This window comes from Numida meleagris, chromosome 6 (assembly GCF_002078875.1).
Source record: "Numida meleagris isolate 19003 breed g44 Domestic line chromosome 6, NumMel1.0, whole genome shotgun sequence".
In the NCBI taxonomy this organism is placed as follows: domain Eukaryota; kingdom Metazoa; phylum Chordata; class Aves; order Galliformes; family Numididae; genus Numida; species Numida meleagris.
In genome coordinates, this window is record NC_034414.1 from 22,215,480 (window position 1) to 22,240,405 (window position 24,926).

General features: G+C 48.4%; 2 protein-coding genes across 2 annotated transcripts in view; one reads left to right on the forward strand and one right to left on the reverse strand.

The window, feature by feature from the left end:
• The window catches only part of EXT2 (exostosin glycosyltransferase 2), a 77,225-nt gene extending 72,533 nt beyond the window's left edge, over window positions 1-4,692 (forward strand). The window contains exon 14 of the mRNA XM_021402264.1: window positions 1,929-4,692. Coding sequence (XP_021257939.1) covers window positions 1,929-2,067 — 139 coding nt within the window. The 3' untranslated portion in view covers window positions 2,068-4,692. The remainder of the gene's footprint in view (window positions 1-1,928) is intronic.
• The window catches only part of ALX4 (ALX homeobox 4), a 29,888-nt gene continuing 12,088 nt past the window's right edge, over window positions 7,127-24,926 (reverse strand). Inside the window, exons 2-4 of the mRNA XM_021402265.1 lie at window positions 17,603-17,913; window positions 13,823-13,951; window positions 7,127-13,534 (exon numbers count right to left, since the gene is read on the reverse strand). Coding sequence (XP_021257940.1) covers window positions 13,211-13,534; window positions 13,823-13,951; window positions 17,603-17,913 — 764 coding nt within the window. The 3' untranslated portion in view covers window positions 7,127-13,210. The remainder of the gene's footprint in view (window positions 13,535-13,822; window positions 13,952-17,602; window positions 17,914-24,926) is intronic.

The window sequence follows — 24,926 nt, forward strand, 5'->3', positions numbered from 1 at the left end:
TCAATTTAGCTGTATGACCTCTCGGGGAAGAGAGCAGTTGGATCTCTGCTATCTAATTGGTTTTATGTTCTGCTCAGAGGATGCTGCTTAGTTCCGCCTGTGACAATGGTGGCTGTGACGTGGACACCTGCCAACCAGGCAGCAGGCTGAGATAACTAATTCATTTCACACAGGCCACCAAGCAGCTGTTACATTACAATGTCTTTCAGTCATTCTTGGCAGAGGCAGATTTGAACCAGTGGAGTAGAAGTAAAAGGCCTTGTATTCCAGAAACCAGCGAGGCACGGCAGCTGTGCAGGCTTCTCATGTACACATCTACCTCCTAGCCTGTGAAGTCTGGGCTTTCCTGCTATGAAACTCCTCCAATTGCAGTTTGCTGCCACTGCACAATTTCCTCTTCCTCTCTGAGCTCCTTTTTGGTTATTTCCTAGCACAAAGATTTGAACCCAGAGGTAGAGTGGGAAGAAGTATGAGGAGATGAGAAGATAGGACGAAGGGAAATTTCTGTATTTACTTGTATTAAATGTTCCATTCAAGTGTCACCCATGAAGTCATTTTGTGACACTTCTCAGGCCAGGAAGGGGATTGAAAATAGCTGTGCAGAGATGTAGCTCTTCAACAACTTGAACTTTGTGTTTTTCAGACGTTTACTCTAGCTAAGGAGGGAGCCATGGGATGGCCAAGAGACTGAAGAATTAATTTTGAAAACCAGTTTTGCTGTCCCATCTACTTCAAAAGAGTGTTTGGATCAGTGTTGAGCAGTCTCCATCACAAAACTGTCACACTCAGTTGGTGTGATTGACTGGGTCTGTTCAGGAAAGTGATCCTGGAGCCATCGTGACCCCCGTAACCCTTCGAAGGGGTCAGGAAGGGAGAGCGGTGGTTGCAGAGAGAGAGAGACCTGCTCCAGGAGCGCCTGCAGCACGGCAGCCTCTCCAGCTGAGTCAGAGCACTCCTCTCTCTTAGTTTCCAAACAGCAAAAGAAATGTGACCCTTTTTCTTGTAGTGTTACATCTCGGGGACTGTCGTCATGATTCTCAGTGTCTGAAACTTTTAAGAGCTGCATTATAAAGTAAGCAGCTAATGCTAGCTGAGCGCTGACTGAGGTGAGATTAGCCACGTTTTCCTTGCCTACTGCCACAGGTAGCACGTCTTTCAGTGAAAGAGCTAAAGGAGCACTGTAAGGTTAAACATCTGTTTGCTTGGCTTTTGAAGCACATGGCTGCTCCCTTTCACAACATTACTGACACCTGAAATTATTAAAACTGAAAGTATTGTCAGTGATCTGATCTCCTCTGTGCTAATGTGATGCCTCACTGCTCAGTATCTCTATTTAGACAAGGAAAATAAGCTAGTTGGTTTCATTTTAATTTTTATTCAGCTTTACCTTTGAGTTACAGTATAATCAGTGCCACATATAGAATGAGGCATGCTTATTTTTCCAGGAAAAGACGTAGCTTCTGAAGAAGTCTGAAGAAAATGAGACTTCTGTAGAAATTCATTTTCACAGAGGCTTATTTTTTGCAAAACTCTCGTTATGAGCCAAACCAACCCAATAGTGGCCCTTTAAGAGACATGTTGGCAGTTAATCTGTTCTGGTTTACAGCATGTACATTGCTTGAAGAATGACTGGAATTCTAGGGGGAGGGAGAGGGAAAGCTTTGACCTCCGTGTGCACATGTGCTGCTGCCGGCATCCCCTTGCTCTTCTCTGTGATTAAATGGATAAATCAAAGAACACCAACTTCTCTTCAGTTCACTCTGCAGCGAGGCTCTCTTTTTGTTTACTGGTAGTCAACATGGCTAAAATACTTACAAACACTTGAGGGAAGTTTACCGAGTTGTTTTTCTACCAGTTATGTTGGTGTGGGAGCTGGTAACCAGCCTGGTTGTTGCGGTTCTTAATAATACTGCTTTCCCTTTCACCAGATCTGAATGCATCAATAAGTTTGCCTCTGTCTTTGGGACCATGCCTCTGAAAGTGGTGGAGCACCGTGCTGACCCTGTTCTATACAAAGATGACTTTCCTGAGAAACTGAAGAGCTTTCCCAATATCGGCAGCTTGTAAAGGCAGCTGTGAGACAAACCTGAGCACTGAGAACACCAGCAGAAGAGGTGCTAAGAAGAATATAAGATTCTGAAAGAAAAAAAAATGCTAGAGAGCAGGTTATATCTGAGGGAGATGGGAATTAATGTATTCTGGTGCATTGTCCTCCTTTTATATTGCACTAAGTTGTAGTGGAATGCTGAACAACTGCTTCTCTGTTACTCATAGAGGATTGAATCTATTGACAAGTCCTACCAGAAATGTCAAGAAAACACTTCTCCAAAGGAGGCAGTGCACCTGGGAGAATAAAACTGAATTTCTCTCTCTGTGGCATGACTGACTTCTTCAATTGAATGTGCTATGGCCCTCTGATTTGTAAGCATCCACCCATTTGAAGCAACTGTCTGCAATGTATAAGTGCTCTTTTGGGAGGAGCTTATTTCCTGGGTGGTTGGTGGACCTCCATCTCGAGCTTAATTCTGGGCTTACGTACCTACGTAACAAACATTTATTTTCTGCTTAGTGGGACAAATGTTTATTTTTTTTACAACGCCAACAACAAAAATCAGTATTTTGTTACGTGGTTTAAAAACCGTTTTCTTACTTAAATTTGTTTATGCAAATTGAGGCACACAGCGGGATGGTCTTTAATGCAGAGACCTGCAGGATACAACTCCACTTGCTGTAGCCTTTCTTTCTGCATAAATCTCAGGTTTTCTGCTGCGTCGATGCAAGAGACTAGGACTCTATGTCAAAACTAGTTGTATTATACAGAGAGAAATGTGTCTTTCGATTTTACTGTATGTTTGCTTTCCATTATTAAACAGAGCAGCCGGGTAACAATTTTGCATCATGGTCATACGTTGCAACAGCAGCTATGAAGTAAAGGTTTAATGTCTGAATCCTGTTCAGCAAACAGTCTGTATTAATACTGATTTGTAAACCACTTCAATTTACAGAAATTTTTACTTACAGCTTTAATGTGCAGGGATATGCGCAAGGTACTATTAATACACACTGTAACTTGCTGGAAAAAAAATTGCTGGCCCTTAGTTTGTAATTTAACTAAGGAACCCATTGCTGCAGGCTGCCACTGAAACACAGAGCTGTGGAGATCCCTTACCTTCCTTACAAGCCTTGGAAATGTTTCTCAACACTGAAATTAACTTGAATTAGAAAACTAAATGCAGTAAAATTAGAAATAAAATTGCCTGGACCATTGTCTCTTGTCCTTTGATATTAAAGATGATCTCAAGTTGGGCTGAGAAAAGAATCTCTTTTCCAGCTCCACAAATAAAATGTCTGTTACCAGATAAGGGCGATTTAACCGTTTTTTTAAATGTCCATTGCTGCCAGTTACAGGGATAGCCTACTCGAAGGGCCATTTTTCCATTCCACTGCGAGCAACCTTATTTCTCAGATTTTGCCAAACCTCAAACAATAGGACAAGTGTTAGGCATCACAGTTCACCCCCTCTCCTAAGCTGGGTAGGCAGCAATGACAGAAACCAAATGAAAGTCAGGCTAGAAACAGGAAACATCTGCTCCTATTTGTCTCACCCCCACTAAGACTTATCTTATTGCCCAACACAGTGGATATGCTGTGAATGAAAATCATATTGGAACAATAGCTCTGAGGGGATGCTTCACTTCATAACTCCGCTGGGACGTGCCTGTAAACTGTATCATCCAAATCTCTGGGAACGTTTAATTACTAGTAAATGTTTTCCACTCTAGTCTTTGTTTCATTCCTGACTTGCTGTGAGAGGGATGTTAGGGAGTTAGGAGGATAGCTTTAGCAGTGACAACATCTGCTGCTGCACAGTGGGTATCACAAGATATAGGAATGTCTGTTGTTCTCTATTTCTCCTTTGCAATCTTGTGTGTTCATGAAGTTTCTTTCTGTATCTTTCTGTCAGTTTATGTCCTGGTGCTTGAGCATCAAGAGATACCAGCATATTTCCTCTGAGAAATTTTCTTCAAATGGGTGGCTGTGGCAGTGTAGCGGTCACTTGAATTTCAGTCTTTCTTTTGGGACTGATCTCAGCTTAACAGTGTAACTGATTTGTTACATCTTCCTTGCGCAGAGTTGTGAAGCTGCTGTGATTTTTTGGTTCTTCTGCAGTAAAGCCAGGATTACACATTGTGCACAATGTGTAAAAAGACATGGAGGATTTCAGCTGGTTGGTGGAATATTCTTGGGTGGGGGCAGCCTACCCAACCCTTCTAAACTGGTCTATGGTCTCAAGTCAGTAAAAGGCAACAGGTCTTTGTGTCTGCATCCCAGAGTGTCAGAGTGGATTCTCTGTCCTCAAAATGTCCAGTGACCTGTATCAGTCATTTTTTGTCTTTTAGCACTTTACCGTTGCTTTTATAGGGCTGTCTCATTTAAATGGTAGTTTTTCTCTGCTTACGCCATGGAGAAAATTGGGCAATTGACTGAAAAAAAAAAGGGTAAGATGACCTACTTCCTCACTGTGTTTATAATTGTTTTGTTGTTCTTGATGCAAAACCTATAAAGGTAAGATGTACCTATATGACTGGAATGATTTTATTGTTAGTCATTGAATTAAGATCACTGTTAACTTTTCATTGTATATATGTTATCAAAAGAGTTTAATATTGCTATATTAAAAGGTAAATCCAAGGAGCATTTGTTGTATTTCACTTTCAGAGCTGCACTGGCATTCATAAGGAAACATGGATGCATTTACAGGGGAGAATTGCAGTGGTGGGCTATTTTGCTACACAAGTCTATGTTGAACTTGAATATCCACCATGTGTGTCACCAAGACCTGTCGGTATTTTGTCTTGCCCATAAGCAGAATGGATGGTTCTTTGAAGCAGAAGTTTGCTTTGCACGAATTTATCCCAGTCACCTTTTTTGAGCAAATCGTTGTTACTCTTATTTTCTGCCAAGATTTGACAGTAGCATTTATCTTAGAGAAATAGGGAACAGACCCTTTCTCTTTTTGTGAAGAGAGACAGCAAATGTTGAAGAATTGTGCTTTTGAGACTAGAGCCTTGGCTGAATCGTCATAACGATGGAATTCAGTGTGGTAACAGCTCTTTGTTCCATCACATTCCCTACTGAGCACGCTGCAAAAGGGCCTATGAATGATACACCTTCCTGCCTGTGCATAGTGAGGGGTATGGACCACACCGTGTGCCCTCCCAGTCGTGGTAAGTCTTGAGAGAACACTTTTAGCATCACCAGCTCTCCCTATGTTGTATTGTCTCTTCCTTTCCTCACAGCCCCACTGGCTTGTTGCGGGATGTGCCAGTTCAAGCCCTAACATGCATTGCCCTCTTTTGCCATCTCCTGCTCTTGAATGTCCTGCTGCCCATCGTACTTTTGCTGGTGCAGTTCAAACACTAGTTGCTTTACTGCAGCAACTATTTCTTCCCTGTGTTGAAAGCTCCATAATGAGCGTCTTGTAACTTGCATGCTTAGAACAGGTAGAGCATGTTTTGATCAGGAAGAATCTCAACATGGTTAATTAGTACTGCATAGTCTCCTATCCAGCCCTTTCACGTGAAAGCTACTGTCATAACAGGACCACAGTGCAACACAAGAAAGAAAAATAAATTGACAGTGCCAATGAGAGAAAGGATTTAAAATGCCTTAGTGGAGATAAGACCAAGTATGATTTTTTTTGTAATTCTTAACAATTTGCATGTTTAAATTTTGCTGGGGCTACCGCAAAACACATTCGTTCGCTTGCAAACTAATGTAGCTCCATCTGTGCTGTACAGGTAGTTCTTGCAGTCGTAGTCTCTTCCATGTACTCACAGCAAGGAAAAAGAAAGTTCTGCAAAGTCATTTTAGAAGAAATGTGTGCTGGAAACTGTGATGGTCCAATTGCTAACTGTCTTTGAAGACTTGAGAGGAGCAGAGTAAATACTAGACAGAGTTCCACCTATACTGACTTCTTTTTTTTTTAACTTTTAGGCCCAGAAATTTTGTTTCTGTCAAACCACCAGAAACTTGACCACAGTTGTCCTTGTGTCTTTCTGTTAGCACCTGAAAGTTATCCTGTGAGCATGTGATCACTTCAACCCTCTTGCAAGCATTGGTATACATGGAGAGGTGCATTTGCTTAGCAGAAATATCATCTGGAAGGCTTTTAGTTTATTGTTGAGTTGGGAGTGTCTTGGTTGTACCTCTTGCTGTTGTGAGCATACGAGTACATACTGTAAATTGTTTTTGCAGTGCACACCACTGCTGTATGAGCAGAACAACAAGCTGAGCATCGCAGTCCTCCTGCTTGAGTAAGACCAGCATCCTCCTCATTATTGCAGATAAGCAAATGGAGAGAAGCTGTGGTGTACCCATGGCCTTAGGAGTTGTGTGGGTAAAAATAGAGTTGAACACCAGTATCCTAAGCCTCTGTTTTAGCAGAGTGGCCACACTGTCTGACACATTTGTTTAGAGTTTTGGGTAGCTCAATACCAAGGTAGAGGACCGCTAGCCTTGACTTTGAGTGTCAGCATGCTTCAGCTTCTCCTGGCTTAAAGCCATTTAGAGACATTCCTGCTGCACTCTGTGTAATTTCAGCCTGATGGAAAAGGCTGTAATGCAGTCCCACCTCTGCTGATCTTCAGGATTCCCCTGTCTGCAGCTTCTCATGGTTGCTTTGAATGTGAGTTATGTTTCCCATTAAAGGATAACAGCGACAATTGATGCAATTAAGTGGAGTGGCGTGGAGCTAGCAGAACACAGGGAGTTTTCCGACTGAAAATAGGCAGCACAGCTCAAAGGTATTCCCCTGCAAGGTTGCCTGTTTGCTGTTTTCATTTGTCTGGAAAAGGATCCAGTAATTCTTCTTCAAATTTCCCTTACTCATTCCACTTGCCTGTTTTCTTGCATAAATAGGAAGTGTTCCTGTTCAGTCTAGAATGACAACTCTACAATAACTGTGGTCTAAGATCAATGCAACTTGGTCATGGTTTTATTAGGTCTATGAACTTGAATCAGTGCTCAGTACTTGGATGTGTGAACAGGAAAGACAGCAGGTAAGATGGACAGGGGGGCAAATGAATTTAACAGAAATAATATGTGTTGTGACTATTTCTGCAGAATTATAAGAAAATACTAGAAGAATTACGATATCATCAGTTGGATTTTTTAGCCTAAATATCAGTTGGTGGAGGATTGGAAAAAGGTGGAAGCTGGACCATTTGATGGGCAGACGTGAAGAGCTTAGGATATACAGAACCATGTAAGTTTTTTCTCATGTGCAATTGAGATTTGTTGCTGCTAATGTTGCTTTTCAGGATGAATCTTAGCTCTTTTGCCCCCGCTCCCATTCTGTGCAGCAGTGGGAACCTGGAAAGTTAAAGCCAAAGCTTGGGACCGATGGCAAAGTGCTGCTTATGGATACTCACCTGCCCAGGGTGAACTGCTCACTTCTACCACTCATCCAGTAGATGAGTCCCTTAGAAAGACCATAGTCCAGAGAAATGCTGCTTCTCTCCTGATGGCCTGGCCATCTGAAAACTCACTGGCCAGGTCTCAGCTGCATGCTACACACAGATAGTGCTGGGTGCCTACAGTGGAGGGCTGGTGGGGAACAATACCCCATTTGCCACACTTCATACAAAGACAGACAGGGGAAAAGGTTGGAAGCAGAAGGGACCGTGAAATGAGATCCAGGAATTCAGCAAGGCTGCAGCAAAAGGAGCGCATTGCTAACTCAGAGCATCTGTCTTTGCCCTGTGAGTAAGTTACGAACTGACAAGCGGGCGAAAGTGGAAGATCCTTTCACAAATAATAAACACTTGTTTGCCTCAGATTAAATGCAACACCTTTACATGTGGGCTCCATCTGTCCATAAATAGATGCACCTTGCACGGCTGTTACCTTTCTTGCCGATGAGAAGATTATTGTACATACATCTGCTTAAAGGTTAATAACCCGCTTTTAAAAAAAGGAAGAAAAAAATGGCAAATCTGTTTAGTTTACAGGAAGAAAAAATTGTTTTTCATTAAAACCACCTGAACTTTGCCCTGCCTCAAAGTCATATTCTCAACAGGTAAGGAACGCGTTAACCTAGGCGCTGTAGCCACGTCTCCCGGCCAAAAATGTTGCCGTGTGTTTAAAACAACTCCTGTAAAGCTAGTGGGAAAGTGCAGCTTCAGCAAAAGGTGGCACGCTTCTCATCTGGGCCCTGCCGCTGTGGAGTTTATGGAGAGACTTTTTAGCTCTTTGGCAACATTCAGGCCAGAAGCGATTTCTGATGTAAACCCATACAAGCAGGATGTTACTGAAACTGGCTTTATTCTCTCAATAGTCAGAGCTTTGCCAACATCTGGAGAATCTGTCTTTGAGTGCTTGGGGAGGGAAGGAATTTTTCTTCTGCAAGTGAGAGGAATGGATAAGCTTGCAACAGCACCTGCGTTATCCGTTTCTCTGTGAGATGGAAAACAGCCCTGCTCCAGCTGAACCGAGCTGGTGCTCCCGGCCAGCTGATGGAAAGCTCTGCTGCTCTCAGTAGGTTGCTGCTGTTTGTTGGGCACCTCCTCGGTTCTGCCTGTGCATGACATGGGGGCTTGGGCTCTTACCCAAGCTACTGGTGCCAGTGCCGTGGAGTTTTCCCCACATTGGGATGAGGTGAGGGACATAGGAATGGGTGTGTGCAGGGAATCTCTGGGGCTGAGATGAGTTCTGCCCTGGGTGGAGGGAGAGGCCAAGCCCAGGGGTTCAGCCTGCCCGCAGCCCAGTGAGCCCCGTGTGGGCTGGTGGGGACTGGGGAGGCCGTCGGGATGCTGCGGGCTGGCGGCCATCTCTTTGTAGGGCAGGGCCAGCGGGCCCTTGAGCTGCCACCTGTTGTTAATCTACCCCCGGCTAATCCATTCTGCACTGTGTCAGCAGTTCAAAAGGGCACTGTTAGTATTTTTTGCCAACTTCAATTAACGTGAGATTTTGGAGGCCCCTCTGATCACATTTCATCTGTCATGAGTCAGGAACAAAACAGACAGATTCCAGTTGAGAGGAGAGAAGAGAAGGAGTTTATTGCAAACCAAAACAACAACAACAGTGCTTGTACCTCCGTGGTGACGGGGGCTCGGGAGCGGGGGCCTTCCCAGCAATTCCACCCCTTTAAAAAACTGGAAAAATAAAAATTAGCGCCCAGAAATCCCAGCCCCTCTCCGCCCCCCAAACAAACAAATAAACCAACAAAAAAAGAAAGCTGCAAGTGCAATAACTTACTTTGAAAAAACATGGAAAGGACCAAGCTGCAAGTCTGTTTGTTCCTTTTTTAATATTCCGCTGTAATGAACTGGTAATACATGGCTGTATAGGCATTAACATCGCATGGCACAAACCTCACATGGCATTGTTTTAATGATTTTTTTTATTCTTTTTTTCCTGAACTTTTAAAAACATTTTAATTTTTTTTTAATATGTTCTACCCCAGGCCTTTAAGCTAAAGGAAAAAAAAAAATGTTTGCGTTTATACAAGGTTACAATATTTTACAACAAAAACAATAATATTGATTGAGGTTTGTTTTCTTTCTTTCTCCCAGTCTCTCTTTCAAACACTGCACACCTAAACCGATATATTATTACACATTGAAAACTGTCCTTCAAAAAATCAGTAGTACAAAAGTCCTAGCTCTACCTACCTACCTAGCAATGTGGGGAGTGGGCACCAGCAAAGAGCTAGCAGGGTGCCAGGCTGCGCCAGGCCGCCTCCTCGGGCTCGACAAGGGCTGGGGATGACTTTCAGCCCTATTCCGCCCCCTGTTCCCATTTGGGTTTAATTTCTAATTCGCTCTGTTTGCTTTCTGTTGTGTCGGTCAGAGCAGCAAAATAAACACAGAGCTCTGTGTCTGCCTGATTGTTTTTCAAATCCTTTTCCAGGAAACTACCTTTTTGGCTTTGTTTGTTTGGAGAACGTTTTACAAGGCTCTGCTCTGCTCTGCAATATGGGACCTGTCCTTCCCTCCCCAAAAAGCCCCCTCTGCCGAAGAGCCCCCACGTCCTGCTCCCCAGGGGAGTGCTGCAGGGGGTACCATGCACGTGTGCAGCAGCTCTGCTGCCTTGTGAACAGCGGGTGTCCACACGGGTGGCTCTGCTGTGCCCATGTTGCAGGCCAAATGTGCTCCAGCACACACAGCAGGAGATGCTCAGAGAAGTTAAAGGGCTGAGGGGACAGCAACTGGGGGAGCTGTGGGATGTTCACCACTGGTTTGCAGCTGCTGCTGTTGCATGCATAACTGCTGTGGGCACTTGGCAGCCAGCAGCACCCGGCTGCCGGTCAGTTCCCTGTTGGGAACTGTGCTGCTCTCCCTGCTTGCCTTTCCTAGACCTGGAATCTGGGTTGCCTTGTGTGTTTCCAACCCCGGGCAATGCCAGACAGCCTCCTTTGTTCCCTCTGCAAGGCTGGAAAGGGCATCTTGAGAGCAAGGAAGCCCAGGGTGCTGGGGCTGCAGTGCTGCACCGTGCAGGAAACAGCATGGCTGGGGAGGGGGTGCTAAATGTGCAGCTTCAAAGGCATCTAAATCCCAGCCAGGGAACTGCAATTCCATGTATGGACAGGAGTGAAATACTGAAGAAGAAATAAATAGAGAAGAAAGTCATAAATAGAGTTGAAAGGTATTAAAATAATAATTATTATTATTTTAAAAGGCATCCTTGTGGTAGCTTGAAATTGCAAGAACAGCACTGACCCTGTGACCCTTAAAAATGCAGTAGCTGCAGGTTGGCTAGGTTAAGATATATATATATACATATATCAAAGTGTGTGTATATATATATATATATATATTTATATACAGCTTTTCTTGTTAATTTAACAGCTAGTTTAAAAAAACTATTAAATTAATTAAAAAATATGTGTCACTACAGATGCACACAGCTGAAGACCTGCCTGCGTCGCTGCATGCCCAGGCTGTTGCTGGCAGGACCACGCAGCAGGACAGCGGGTGCAGTGGGGCTGTGCTGGCAAACAGCAGCGGAGTGGGGCACAGGAGCAGAGCTCTGCACTTACAGAGCACACAGCAGCTCAGGGCTGGGCACACCTGGTGGTGGTTAGGGTTGTCAGAGGCCAGTGCACAAGGAGGAGAGGATGCAGCTCTTCATCCCATGTGCTGTTACGCAGCCTGGGTGAAATCCTGGCCTGCGGGAGTCGAGGAAGGAATGCCCTTCAGCTTCAGTAGAGCGCAGCAAAGCCCTATCATGGCCGTGGCTGCCCAGTGGGACAGCCAGCAATACCCACGTCCTTGCAGCATCCATCCCTGTGCACCCACTTGACCTGCTGCACACTACTCAGTTCTGGGGGCTGAGCACTGTGATGGAAAAGCGCCTTTCCCCCTGCAACATGGGAAGAGGGCTCTGGCCGAGGAAATCTGGGGTAAGGTAAACGGTGGCATTCAATGCAGTTTAAACTGTAACATTATTGCCAGTGCATGCAGAAAAGAGAGATATGGGCAGTGATCCAGAGCCATTCAATAATCAGCCTCATTTTTAGCACCTGAAGCACATTTTAGTCCAATAACTCAGCTGAACCTTCAGGCTGGGATGCCTTATTTGCTTCTGTGGGAAAAGCCCAGGTCATCCACACAGTCTGCTTATCTGCATGTTGCTCCCGAGCCAGGCATCTCAGCGTATTTACAGAGAGACAAGAAACAGTACTACGAATGTTTCCATGTTCCAATAAGTATGTGTTACATATGATTTAACATTGATGTAATCATCTATGTTGCATATGGCAATGTCTAGGCACTGAAGAAATACTTTCATATGGCACACAGTTAACCTGCATCTGGCATTTGGTTGTAGCCTGGTTGCAGCCCGTTGCAGGGCCGCTAGATCTCCCTGGACCTAGAGTGGATCGAGTGTGAGGTGATGGTTGTATGGGGGCAAAAACCCTGTGCTATGGGTGCTGGTGACCTTCAGTGGGGCAGAAGGAAACTCTGAAATTATTTCTGGTGCTATGAGACCATTGAACAGATTGAGAGAGGTTTTTCCTTGCAAAGGAGACCATACTTAACAGAGTCGTGCGAGTGGGAGCACGTGGAGAGAAAACCATGGGTGGGACTTTGGGAGAGAAAGCAAGCTCTGGTGTTTCCTTCACTCTGCTAGGTGAGGGGGGACTGGGGTGTCCAGGGATGAGGCAGTGCCACTAGCCCCAGCCCCAGACCCTCCCCTTCCCCACGGGGAGGTTTGGGTAGGTGCTGGCAGATGGTTTTGGGGAGCCGAGATGGAGGGGTGATGGGAAGAGATCTTGCTGCATGGGGCTGGCCAGGGACAAGGTGAGGATGCTCTCACTTAGCCCTGGCTGCATGCTCCGCTCAAGCTATTTCTCTCTGGGGGCTCTTGTGGGACCTGCGAGCAGAGGACAGTGACTCCTGGCCCTGTAAAAGCCAGGGAACATGTTTTGCTACCACTCAGCAGCCACAACTATAACAGAGGAAACTGCAAGTGCTCATGGAGTGTGACCTTCTGCAAGGTGCTGGCGGGGCCAGGCAGCCATCACTTCATGAGCACAACTCGAGCTGGATGGCTGAAGAGCCATCAAAGACAGCAGTGTGGCAGCGCTGTGCCCGCACAAGAGGCCCCTAAGCTCCGTGCTTCACCTCCTGCTTGGAGGAAGGGGGGTGCAAGGAGGTGGGATGGCGTTGCCTCGTTTCTGGCCTTGGGCATCCCTTCACCCCATTCAGTCATGTCTCCCATGAGGCAGGAGCAGCCTGAAGAGTGTCTCTTCGCTGGTGCCAGAGTCCCCGTCCTGTCCCCTGCACAGGGCAGATGGGTTCTGAGGAGGGAAGAGCTGTATGCATGTTGGGATGGGGGAGCTGCTGGAGATGCCGGCGGGCTCTTGCTCTCCAGAAAGGCAGATCTGGTGTCAGAAAAAGGAGCGGGGAGAAAAGGCATCCAGGTCCCAGGGGAGGCAGTGGCGATGGCAGAGGACACCTCCAGAGCGGGCAGCAGCGGCGCTGCCCCACAGTCCTGACCTGGTGCCGGGAGGCTGGGACCTCCCCCTGTCCATGCTGGGCACACGCCACTTATGTTAACACACGTCCTCTATACACCTAGGGTAGCTCAAAGTGCTGCTTCCACATCCCCGAGGAGGCAAGGGCTGGCTGGAGTCCTGGCGGGAGGGTCTCCCGGCTTCCCCGCTGGCTCTCGCGGCGTGCCGAGGCGCTGGGCCGCAGCCCTGTCATGTCGCCCAGGAGATCGCGGCGCTGTGCTCCTTCGCCTTCATCCGCAGGGCCGCGATGCTTGAGCTCTTGCGGTCCGGCTCGCTGTTCAGCTCGTAGCCGTTGAGGCCGGGGCCGATACCGGCCGTGCCAAAGAGGCCGCCCACGTGAGTCTGGCCCACGTGGCCGCCGGCGCTGGAGACGCCGAGGAAGTCGGAGACACCGCCAGCCGCGTGGGGATGCGCGTGGGGGGACATGCAGGAGGGCACCGGCTCGCAGGGGACGACGCAGGCGGGCACAGGGGAAGCGGCTCCGTTGTTGCCGATCCAGGAGGGGTTCTGGATCTGTGGGGAAAAAAAGCATCAGGGCCTGGGGAGGCACAGCGCCTTGGACCTTCTACGATGTGCTGAAAACGCAGTGCACAATGGTTCCGAAGCCCAGCAGGGCTTGGTGACCTCTGAGGTGGCTGAACAGCTGCTGTGCCTTTGCTGCTTGGTGGCACAGCCCCACGCTCCCACATCCCAACGTGAGGGCAGGGAATGAACGTCAGGAGCAAAGCATGACTTAGAGGGCTCTAGGAGCAGGGCAGTGATGAACACAGATAGACGAACCTGGGCAGGGGATGCACTCACCTGGGCGTAGTTCTCAGCACGGGTGAGCAGCGGCAGCTCATAGGCAGTGGAGAAGTGGGTCCGGACTTGCTGCATCTGGCCAAACCGCTCCCGCTTGCGCCATTTGGCTCGTCGGTTCTGGAACCAGACCTGTGGGGAGATGGGGATGCGGGGCTGTGAGCAGGGGGCACGGGAGCTGGGAACCCACAGGGCCAGGAGCTTTGAGCACCCCGAGCTAGAAGAGGAGCCCAGCCTTGGCCCCTGGCTCCTGCCCTGCAGCCGGCTCTGCCCCAGGACAATCCAACTCCCCCGTGCCCAGACAAGGAGCAAATATATCTGTGTGTGCTGGTGCCAGGCTGGGACCTGCAGCACTGGGGCTTTCCCCAGGCTCAGTCCTGGCTATGAAGATACTTTTGGCTGAGAACTTCTGTTTACTACTGAACTCCCAGTCTTCATTAACTGTTAAAAAAAAAAAAAAAAAGGTTTTCAGTGCTGCTTTCCTTCATAGCTCCTGGAAACAAGTGCAGTTCTGTGAGTTGCATGTCCTCTGCTTTGAAACCATTTTGCTTTGCAGGTCTTGTAGCTCTTCACAGCACTGCTCAGATGCCTTTGAGGCAGCAGAAAGACCAAAACCCTGCTTCTGCTCTTATTTTCACTGGCTTGACATCAGTGTGGATTATTGCACTGTTGTCAGCAGCATTGCTCCTGATTTGCATCAGCATAAGAGAGATCAGAGCCTGGCCCAGTGTCTTCAAAGCCTCTTGAAGCCTGTGAGTCAGGGAAACACATCAATCACAAGCCTCTTTGAAGGCACCGAGCGATGCATGCGATCACCAGGGGCTGGGGTGCGCAGGTCACGCCAGTGCATGAAAGGAGCAGACTGGGAGCTTCTTGCTTCTGCTTCGAGTTTTGCACCGTGACCAGGGCTGGGGGGCTGGCACTTCAGTGCAGTGATAGTGCAGAAATGGGAGACCCTATGGGATGCTCTCATCCTTGGTGAGCCGGGCAACGGGCATGGTGCAGCTTTCAGGGTAGAAAAGTATTTGCAGAGTCAGCTCATCTAGAAACTAGTTCAGGAAGAAACGAGCACAGGGACTCGTGCTTGCTAAGGATTTCCTATGGGTGCAGTTTCCACCCTAGAAGGATTTCCAGAGGGTGCAGTTCAGCCGAATGGTCCTAATATCACCCCAGCTGAGAGTGCTGCACACGCGGAGCATCCTGCAGGAGCCCACTGGTGCCCCAGGCATCCGTCCGTCTGCTTTTCCTCTGCCTCCTCTTGGCACAGCCACCCCAGCCCAGCTGCAGGCCAGTCCCAGGGCTGGCCGGGATCATGCCGCTTTGATCTGCAGGCTCACAGCCAGCAGTGCTGACCCGGCTCCTCCCGGGGCGGCGGGGCCCCGCTGTGCACAGAGGAGTGCCTGCAGGTAGGCAGCGTGGCGCGGGCCATGCACGGTGCTGCGGCAGACATATGCCCGGCACATGTGGCCAGACCCCTCCCAGCAAGCACTCACCTGCACTGCCCTGTGTGGGACTGACCCCAGCACCACATTTGTGTGTTGGATAGGGCTGGCAATGGCTGGGCAAAGTGGTTTAAACTGGTTGGGCACAAAGTGCAAGCTGGGAGGCTGGGGCAAAGTATCCACACAGCCCCAGGAGGCTGAAGGGCACCTGCAGGTGAGGTGCTGGTGCTCAGGGCACAGAGACGCTCCCTGCTCTCTATGCCCCGCTACTGCTTGCTATCCACTGCTCCAAACAGTTGCACCACTCTTAAAAGCTATCATTTCTCCTTGAGATCAAGTGATTTTCAGGCTGCTTTCTGTCTTCCTGTAGGATTTCCCCTAGCTTCCTTGAATTCAGAATGTACTGAAAGAGGAAAACTAGAGAAAAAAGATCTGAAGAAGTACCAAGTGTACATTTTCTGTTTATTGCCTGTCACTTTCAGCTGAGAGAGGCTGCTGCACCGATGGGTGCAGCGGTCAGGGCTATGTCTGTGAGCAGGGACAGGGGCTTGCAAGAGTGCTCATGTTACGCTGCGCCTTGGTGTGAACGAGCGGGGAAGGAGTGTGGGCAAATGTCGTGGATCTGACTCCTGCAGACAGTGCTTTGATAAGCTTCGATGTATCCAATCAGTCCTATAAAAATCTACAGAACAGAAAATGTTTCATGTCTCCATAAACATGCGGCCATATGCTGGTACCTCAATCCATATGCACGCACTCTGACATGTTGTGGGAGTAGCGGGGCTGAAATGAAGCAGGCTGCTCCCCCCGCTGCCCGGCCAGCACTGCTGCCTGGATGCCCATCGCTTCAGTCTTGACACTAAGTGAAAGATTAAAGCAGGCTCCCCTCCCTTCTACCTGCTCTTCCCCTTGCAGTGCCCATTTCCCCACCTCAGCCCCTTCCTGCCGCTGCTGTTTTGTCTGTCTCCAGGCCCGTGCCAGCGCTGATGGCCAGGCCGTGTGCACTCTTGTTAGAGATGGCCACCAGCTCTTTGCTTTCCAGCCTGCAAGAACAGAGCCAGAATTCATCCTTGAGCACTGAAACTGGACACCATTTTATCAGTGGCCTGGAATGGGAAATTGGAGCCTGGGATGAGAGAACTGAATAACTTGAGCTTGTTTTCATTTCATGTTTAATTTCCTGCAGGCTTAGCTCAGTCTTTCCGCTCCTTCCACCAGCCTCCCAGGGTTTTATGGGGGAAAAGGGATCAAGATATATTACTTCTTGCTTTACTTTGCTTTTTTACTTTTTTTTTTTTCCAAGGCGGCGATTTCGCTACAGCCGAGTTTGACATTTCCCTCTCGCTTTCAAGCCCCCGCTGCATCACAGGGGCACCACTGAAATATCTCATTAGCAGTCCCAGTAATCAGAGTGCTGGCTCTGAAGGGGGATAGAGGTAGCATTGCCAGGCATGAAGCCCCCTGCCATCCCTGTCTTGTCCCATCCTTTGTGTTTCCAGGGCTGCGAATGGTGGTGCTGGGGAGGGTCAGCACTGCTTGGATGCAGAGGAAAGCCAGACGTGGGGATGCTGCCAGGTGCCTACCCCTGCCCATTCCTTGGTGCTCACTGAACCAACAGGAGCCTCTCTGCTTTCTGCTGAGACACAGCCACAGCAAATACAAGGAGAAACAAGCCGTGGGAAAGAGCATGGAGCCCTGCAGACTGGTCTGGACAAGTGAGTGAGAAAAGTCCTGCAGCTAGGATTGATCCTGGAATTAATGTGCAGGGACAAACACAGGGATGCTGGCCTGGCTGCTTTGTTTGCAACAACTGCTTGCAGGGATGAGAGTGGAGAGCAAGCAGGGTTCCTGGTATGAGAGATATAACCAGATGCCTTCCCACTGCAGCTATTCCTGAAGCTAATGCAAGTTCTAGGGGTGGTGATCCAATGGATGTCTGAATACAGGAGTCACAAGGTTAGCTAGATGACAGAATGATGTCCTAGCTTCCCACCAACCTTTGGAGGCTATCAAAGCATGAGTTATAAATGTCTGCTCTGAGCAGTGGTTCTCCATTTTGCAAATGCTTCTAAGCTCTGCCAAGCCTCTGGGTTAATATTGATTCGGGGGAAAGAGCAGCACTCAAATTCTCTTGTTTTTGGGGTTTGGCTGGGCTGAACACCCAAGGTTAGTGGGGGAAGCTGGCATCTTGCTGGTGGCAGCTGGGAGGCTGCATCTCAGCCACTCAGCAGTCCTGGCCCTCCGATGCAGTGGGATTCACCTGCCCTGTCGCCCCTCCAGTTCAAAGACAAGGAGCTCACTGCTCACCCACCTCTAGCCCAGCCTAGGGCATCCCTGTTACCTGTACTCGGGCCTCAGTGAGGTCTGTCCTCATGGCTAGCTGCTCCCTAGCATAGACATCTGGGTAGTGGGTCTTCTGGAAGACCTTTTCCAGCTCCTCCAGCTGGTAGCTGGTGAAGGTGGTACGGTTCCTCCGTTTTTTGCCCTTGTTGCTCTCCGAGTCCGCCTTGTCCATGGGGCTGGGGAGGTCCGTGCTGGCCCTGTCCTGAGGAACTTTCACTCCAGCCTCCTTCACACTGAGGTAGCTGCTGTCCATGCCCGAGGGGTCGGCGTTGGGCTGCAAGTCAGCCTCTCCCAAGCTGCTCTCCTTACCTGTTTGGTGTGGAGAGAGAAAGAGAGAGAAGGAAATGGGTGTAAATCCTATGGCCCATTGATTGTTTAGACTCAGACCTCCAGCAATGGGAAAAGCCTTTAACAGAAACAAACAGGCGATGGGAAGGAGGCATAGGGAAAATGGGAGTCTGGGCTTGGGACTGGGTGCAAGGGGTGCTGCTCAATGGGCATGCATCCCCACGTGTCCCCATCCTGGTTGCACCCCAGGCAACCCTGCAACTCATGCTGCTCTTGTGACAAAGAGGTACCCATCACCACAGGGAGGGTGGATGCGAAACACCTGCAGAAAGCCCCAGCGTAGGTACAGGACAAAGAAATGCAACAGGCCTTGAGCCTCCAGCCTCATCTCCTGGAGGTTCTAGACAGGAAGGCTGCAGGAATACTTACTGCCCAAGCTCTGCTTACTAATCCAAGAACACAACACCTGGCTTGTCTTTTTTAATTTCATAATGGCTTGCTTTTAAACGCGTCCAGGATCAACCTTCCTGGGAAACAGTTCCACCATCTCATGGTCTCCCTATGAGATTTCCCTTGGGAGACTTCTGCTGTGTCATCTCCAAGGTCATTTACACTAACCCAGATATCTTTGCCAAAGTCTATGGAAATCCCCACTTTTTTTTTCCAGCACTCATCCTCAGTTACAACTTTGTTCTGCCTAATTCATCATTTATGTTGTTTGGTGAACACCTCAGCCATGGCTTCATAGCAAAAGCATGAAGCAGGCGGATTTGTGAGGAGGTCTGCACTCACTTTCACAGCAGAAAGGACTGAGTCAATATAATTTAGCTGAAATGAAAAGGATGAAATGTGGCTGCTGCTCTTGGGCACAAGGGCAGGAAGGCACAAAGTTGAGTGTGGGAGGATAAGACATGAAAGGGCTTTGAGAAAGAAATTGGCTAATTAATGCAGAGGAGAACTGGCCAGGACTGGGACTGATGCTGGAGGTGTGGGAGCCATTTGCCTCTACCACTCCCCTGGATTTTCAGAAGGAGGATTTATTGCTGCTCTCCCAGACTCTCCAGGAACTCAAGCAAGTCTCCTGTTGTCTATCATCTCAATGCTTTGGTTCTTAGGAGGATTCATCACCCTGTGCACTGAATATATCAGTTACATGCTATACCAATATACTTATTATTTCATGGAGTCACAGAATCATTAAGGCTTGAAAAGACCACTAAGATCACCAAGTCCAACCACCAGCCCATCCTCACCATGCCCACTAACCACATCCCTCAGTGCCACATCTACACATTTCTTGAGCACCTCCAGGTGACTCCACCACCTCCCCAAGCAGCCTGTTCCAATGCCTCACCCCACTTTAAGAAAATCTTCTTTTCAGAATATCCAACCTAAACCGTCCCTGGTGCAACTTGAAGTCATTATCTCCTATCCTATTACTGTTTTTTTGTTGTTTTTTAAATTTAGGATGTCACAAACCTGGGTGCATTTCCCTCCATGCATTCATGCTGGCTGCCTCCAGCACTCCTCAAGACCCCTGCAGCACAAGCAGAGGCCCTAAGGCTTTCCCCTGGCTGCTCCCTGGCACTTCTCCTCACCTGAAGTGCTCAGACACTGGCTGTCCTCAAGCAGAAGATGGTCTAGAGGTGGCCTACAGGGATGGCACACATCTCCCTTTGCTCCACATCCAGAGAAGCAACTGCCATTCCCCATGAACAGGATCTCTGACCTCAAACCAGTCATGCTAAATGCTGAAGTGAAACAAATTGCATACATCTGCATATGGATGTGCCCAGACTTCCTGTAACTGGAGATGGCCTCAAAGTTTCAATGCAAAGTTTGGGGTGTCTGTTTCTAATCAAATCTAACGAGACCTTGAGTTACATATTGTGAAGATCTCCATGACAAGGAAGTAATGCAAGTATTGCTACACCCTTACAGGCCCAACAGTGCTTAGTGCCTCTTTTGCTGCTCTTGGCTCCTTCCTTGCCCTTACTACAGTGGAAGGAGATTTCCTGGCCTCTCCCAGTGCCTCACCTGTCTGCTACACCACTGGCATTGCCATGCCTGAGTCACCCCACAGGAACTGCCAGCAGGCAGCATGGGACAGCCAGGCTCGTGGGTCCCCAAGTGTTGTGCTGCTCTGGCATAGCCTCTTTCTGGATTCCTACATGAGGAGAAATGCCTTTTTGGTGCCAGTGCATCTGTATGTGGGACCTCGGGTGGGAGAACCCTTAGAACTCTGTGTGCTTGGGCACTGTGGTGGCCAGGTGACCCTGCAATGATCCCTGTATGTCCATTGATCCCTCCCCACAGGGAACAGGCTTCCAGCCATGCTGTGTGTTCACAGCACGTATCTGGGTTGTTCCTAACCAGCTGTTTTGGAAAGATGAGGACTTCTGTGCACAAACTTAACCATGAAATTTAATTTGAAGTGAATTCAGCTTGACACATTCATATGGCAGGGGAGAGCAGGGTGTTTCCAGCACACACAGCTCAGCTCAAAGTGATGTCTCCTTCACACAGCATCCGCTGTGATTCCTCGGGCTCTGGAATCACTGATTTTATTAGCAGTAAGCAGGTAATTAACCAAACCTCCACAGTGGGCTACAGGTGTAACACTAAGCATCATTCCTCCCCTAAATGCGAGAGGCTGAAGTCCACATGAGGAGCCATCACTACAACAGCAGCATTCCCCTTGCTGCTGAGTGGGAAGTGATTGGAATACCTCCATTCCCACTCCAGATAAGGACAAGCACATCTCCTTGTGCCCAGCTTGCCTGCAGGTTCCTGGAGCCTGCACAAAGCCCAGCACTCCATGTGTACACCCACCCATCACACAGGCTGGAGCCTGCTTTGGCAGCTGGGAATGCTTGTATTAGAGCACAGTGCTTTATTCCCTGAGCAGGTGAATTCACACACCCCGTGGCTGCATACAGAGAGCTCAGCATCAGCTCTGAGAGTACACCACGCACCACTCGCTCCTCTTCCATGCTATTTAAAGGACACTAACAAAACTGGCTTTCACAGAAAAAAAAAATCTATTCTACCAGCTCTGAATGGAAGCTGTGGCTGGAGCAAAAAGGCACAGTTTATGCCCCAAATCCTTCTCTGTATGGCACACCCATATGAAGAGCAGTAAAGAGCTGACCAGCAAATTTTGAACACACAAAAATGGTTCTGCTGCCATTGCAGCTCTCCTTCTGGCTGCCAGAATGCAGCACCGGAAAAGAGCTGGAGCAAGAGAATGCACAGCCATTGCCTGTCCTGGGAGCATGTGAAACTGCTGGCCAACAGAGATGGAAGTCTGTGCCAAATACTGGAGCTGGGGATCTTGCCTCTCCCTGATGAGCCCACATATTCACAGTGACCAGGCTCTCTTCTCTCTAGCATGTGAATGTTTTGAGTGACAACACACTGCCCCTGGGACATGCTGCTCTGCCTTGCTGGGGCAGGCAGGATGGCTTTTCAATTGGAAGTAGAGGGAGGGAGAGTCAACCCTGTGTGGTCCTGGGCAGCCAGACCCCAGGTGATCCCACAGAGGCAGCTCTGTGCTTAGGATGGTAACAGTTGTCAATCACAGAATCATAATGGTTGGAAAAGACCATTAGGATAATCTAGTCCAACCATCAACCCTTCACCACCATGCCCACTAATCCATGTCCCCAGTGTTCCAGGCTACATGCTGGAACGTCTGTGGCTTTATGCTACATCCTACTTGCATCTCCACCACGAAGTGAGCGCCTGTACCAAAAGCCACCTCGCCACTCTGAACTGATGCTTCACTGACACTCATTTGCCCAGGAAGGGGAATGAGGCAGGCAAGGACCTGCGGACAGTTTGGAAGGACTTCAAGATTCCTTTCGTTTTACAGGTACCAAATTCAGGTCCAAATGGTCTCCTTCTTCCAAAGCATTCCCACATTGTCTCAGTCATGGACTCATGCCTGTACACATGCCAGCAGCTATTTATTGGAGGTGAAATCCAAAAAGGTCCACAGACCCTCACGTGAGAGCACCCCATTGTGGCGTGAGCTGGGATCCCCAGTCTATGAGAAGTTAGGACACCCCTGAGCACGGCGCATCACAAGGGGGAGGGGATACTACAGCTCCTGCTTAGAAACTGGAAAGCTGAAATAAAAACAGAAAACACCCGAAGCTGGCTGAACCTCATCGAACCGCAGAAAAGGCTGAGTTTAAATGTTGGACCAAAGTGTGGGCCAGGTTCTTTAGCACAACAGTTCTGCTGCTCCTCAGTTTTATACAGCTGATTAGTAAAGAAAGGTACAGACGAGGGAAGGAAAACATTCAGCCCTTACCAAACGTGCCTGTTCTTGGAAGCACAACTAGAACTTATTTCCATTCCCACTGCACATCACAAAACTCAGGGCCAGCCAGATCTGGGAATTGCTAACGTTCCTGCAAGCACCACGCTTTTGTAAGCACTCCAGAATGAAATTAGGATTCTGGCTACCAAACCTCCAGTTCACAGTCACAGGATGGGAGGTGGGCAGGGATCGGCTCTATTGGCAGAGAGGAGCAGGGCAGCAAAATCACAAACTGAAGCAGAAAGCAGCATAGCTGGAATGGGAACTAGCTGACCAAGAATGAGGACAAAAATAACAGTAAGCCTGGCAGCAGCAGGTTGATTGCCTCCAGACCCCTCCTCACTCCATCGCTTGGCTTACCCACTGCCAAACATCTCCCCACTGCGGGCTTAGGGATGGGGACAGTGCTGCGGGTACCACAGCAGCCAGTCACCCCAGTTCCTAGGGGAGAGGGGAAATAAAGGAACATCCATCCATGCCTGACCTGCCTGGAAACCCCAGCTGCTCCTTACAAAGTCAAAGCAAATATTTAGTTAAATTACTCTGAAAGGTCCCAGTCCTTTTATATGCATCCCAAAAGAGCGTCATAAAACATCTACAAGAAGGGCTCCATTATCCTCTGCTGCCCAGTGCTAGAAGAACACATTTCAGCTCCAGTTGAAGTGAAGTTCAATAAACTCTTGGCCTCTGTGGCATCCAGCCCTGCATCCTATGTGCCACACTGGCATCCACCACCAAGAACCTCTACTGCAGCAGGGACACAGCAGCGGTGCTTACCCTCCCATGGGGCAAACTGCCCACCCCCAGCAGGGCTGCTGCAACGTCAGCCATGCTTGGTTTTGCATTGGGATCATGGAGAGTAGGGCAAGGATGGTTGAAACTCTCCCCAGCTTCTCCTCTGCTTGCTTCAGTACAATGCATTCTTCATCCATACGTATGTGCAGCTCAATAATGTCCTCTTAATGAAGTTTTACCAGCTGATCAAGGAGTAGAAACACCACCACCTTGGCACATGACTCCCGTGAGATCCTTGTACAAGACCTCAAGCACTTGGCTCGCAAAGCAAAGGAATGAAAGTGATTTATAGAAGCAGCGAGGCAAAGGTTTATTGATAATGAGGCACTTGGAGGAAATGGGATGAATGTGCCCGAGATTCCTTTGGGCAATGAATGATGAGTGCTGTTCGCAGCCGGCAACTGACATTTTTCATTTTCAGTTGAGAATAGCAAGACGCAGGGCAAATGACAGTTATTAAGGAAAAAAATCCATTAGGTAATGCTGAACAAGGAAAGCCTCAGCAGAAGTGCTTCTTACTTATGAAAGGGGAGCCGCAAATTGCTGAAAGGGTAAGCTCCTCGTATCACATAATTCAGAGCACTGCACACCCCAAGCCATGAGAGAGAAAAAAAGTCCCTTTTCAATGCAGCACACTCCCCAGCCCTCAGATCAAGCTTTTCCCACATCAACACTTCTTACTCCAATCTTCTGCTGTTTCCCCAGGGACAGCTTTTCTCACATGCTCCCCTACAACACCTGGACCCAAGGAAGGCTGGACCATCTACAGGAGGAAATGGCCACTGCAAGAAGAGCGCTCTCAGAGCTGGCTGTAACCATGTTCAGAGCACATGAAACTTGCCATGTATTTAGGTGTGAGAATCAACGCTCAGCCATTACTGAGCCAGTGAGAACCACTGCTCTTTCATTCTTGTTCCTGGACAGCTTTCCAGAGGAAAGGCAGAACTCACATTTTCTGCCCAAACCCCAGCTCCACTGTGAGTTGGATGCTCTTATTCTGCAGCACCATGCACCAGAACATTTGATAAAAGGCAGTGCCAATTTTTTTTTTTTTTTTGAGGTGGAAAGAGTAAAAATGCACTTAGTTTGAGCTATGTTCTTGGAAAAAAGCTTAATTGATTCAGATGAAACAAAAAAATAATCCTAATATTGTACAAACAGCCAGAAGCAAACATACTGTGGGAGTTTTTAGCCCAAATCATTAAGGTTTGATTAAGTTAGAGGCAACCGGAGGCAGCTTTTTGTAGGAAGTGTCAGACAGCAGACACAGAGACTCTGTATCATGCTTCCAAACAGAGAACAAAAAGTCATGAAACCTGAAAGCAGCAAAACTCCTGCAGCACCACTAATTCTCAGCAGAAGAGGGTCATTATGTGAAAGATGATGACCATGAAAATCAGCCTAACTTAAGAACTGTACTCACATCAGCGGTGCTCATGCCTGCTTTCGTATTTGTTTCCAGTTAACATTCCAGGGTAGGATCATACTGACATGCATGACTGCAAATGTCAACTAAACATTAGCAAATTTTTACAGAAATTGTTTTTAGGAACTTGTGAAAAGGAGAATTTGCCCCAGAAATCTATTTCCAGCAGTGATGCTCACCCAGCCAGGCACCTGGAAAGACTCCATGAGTCCATCACTTCCCCACCTTCAGCTCACCAGCACAAATCACCTTTGGGCTGCGTGACTCAAAAACCCATCAACACTCATGTCAAACCGCTGGGCAGAGCCAGGATCACTTCAGTTTCCAGCATCCCAGGACGTGGGGCATTTGCTATGGGGAACAGGACTGGCTGTTCTGTGCTTCTTGGGGCACCTCCAACCCTTAGCTTGGATGAGAAGAGATGTCTGCAAGGAGAGCTTGCTGGGCTGCAGCAGGTTGCTTTCTCCTTCCTTTTCATCTCAAACC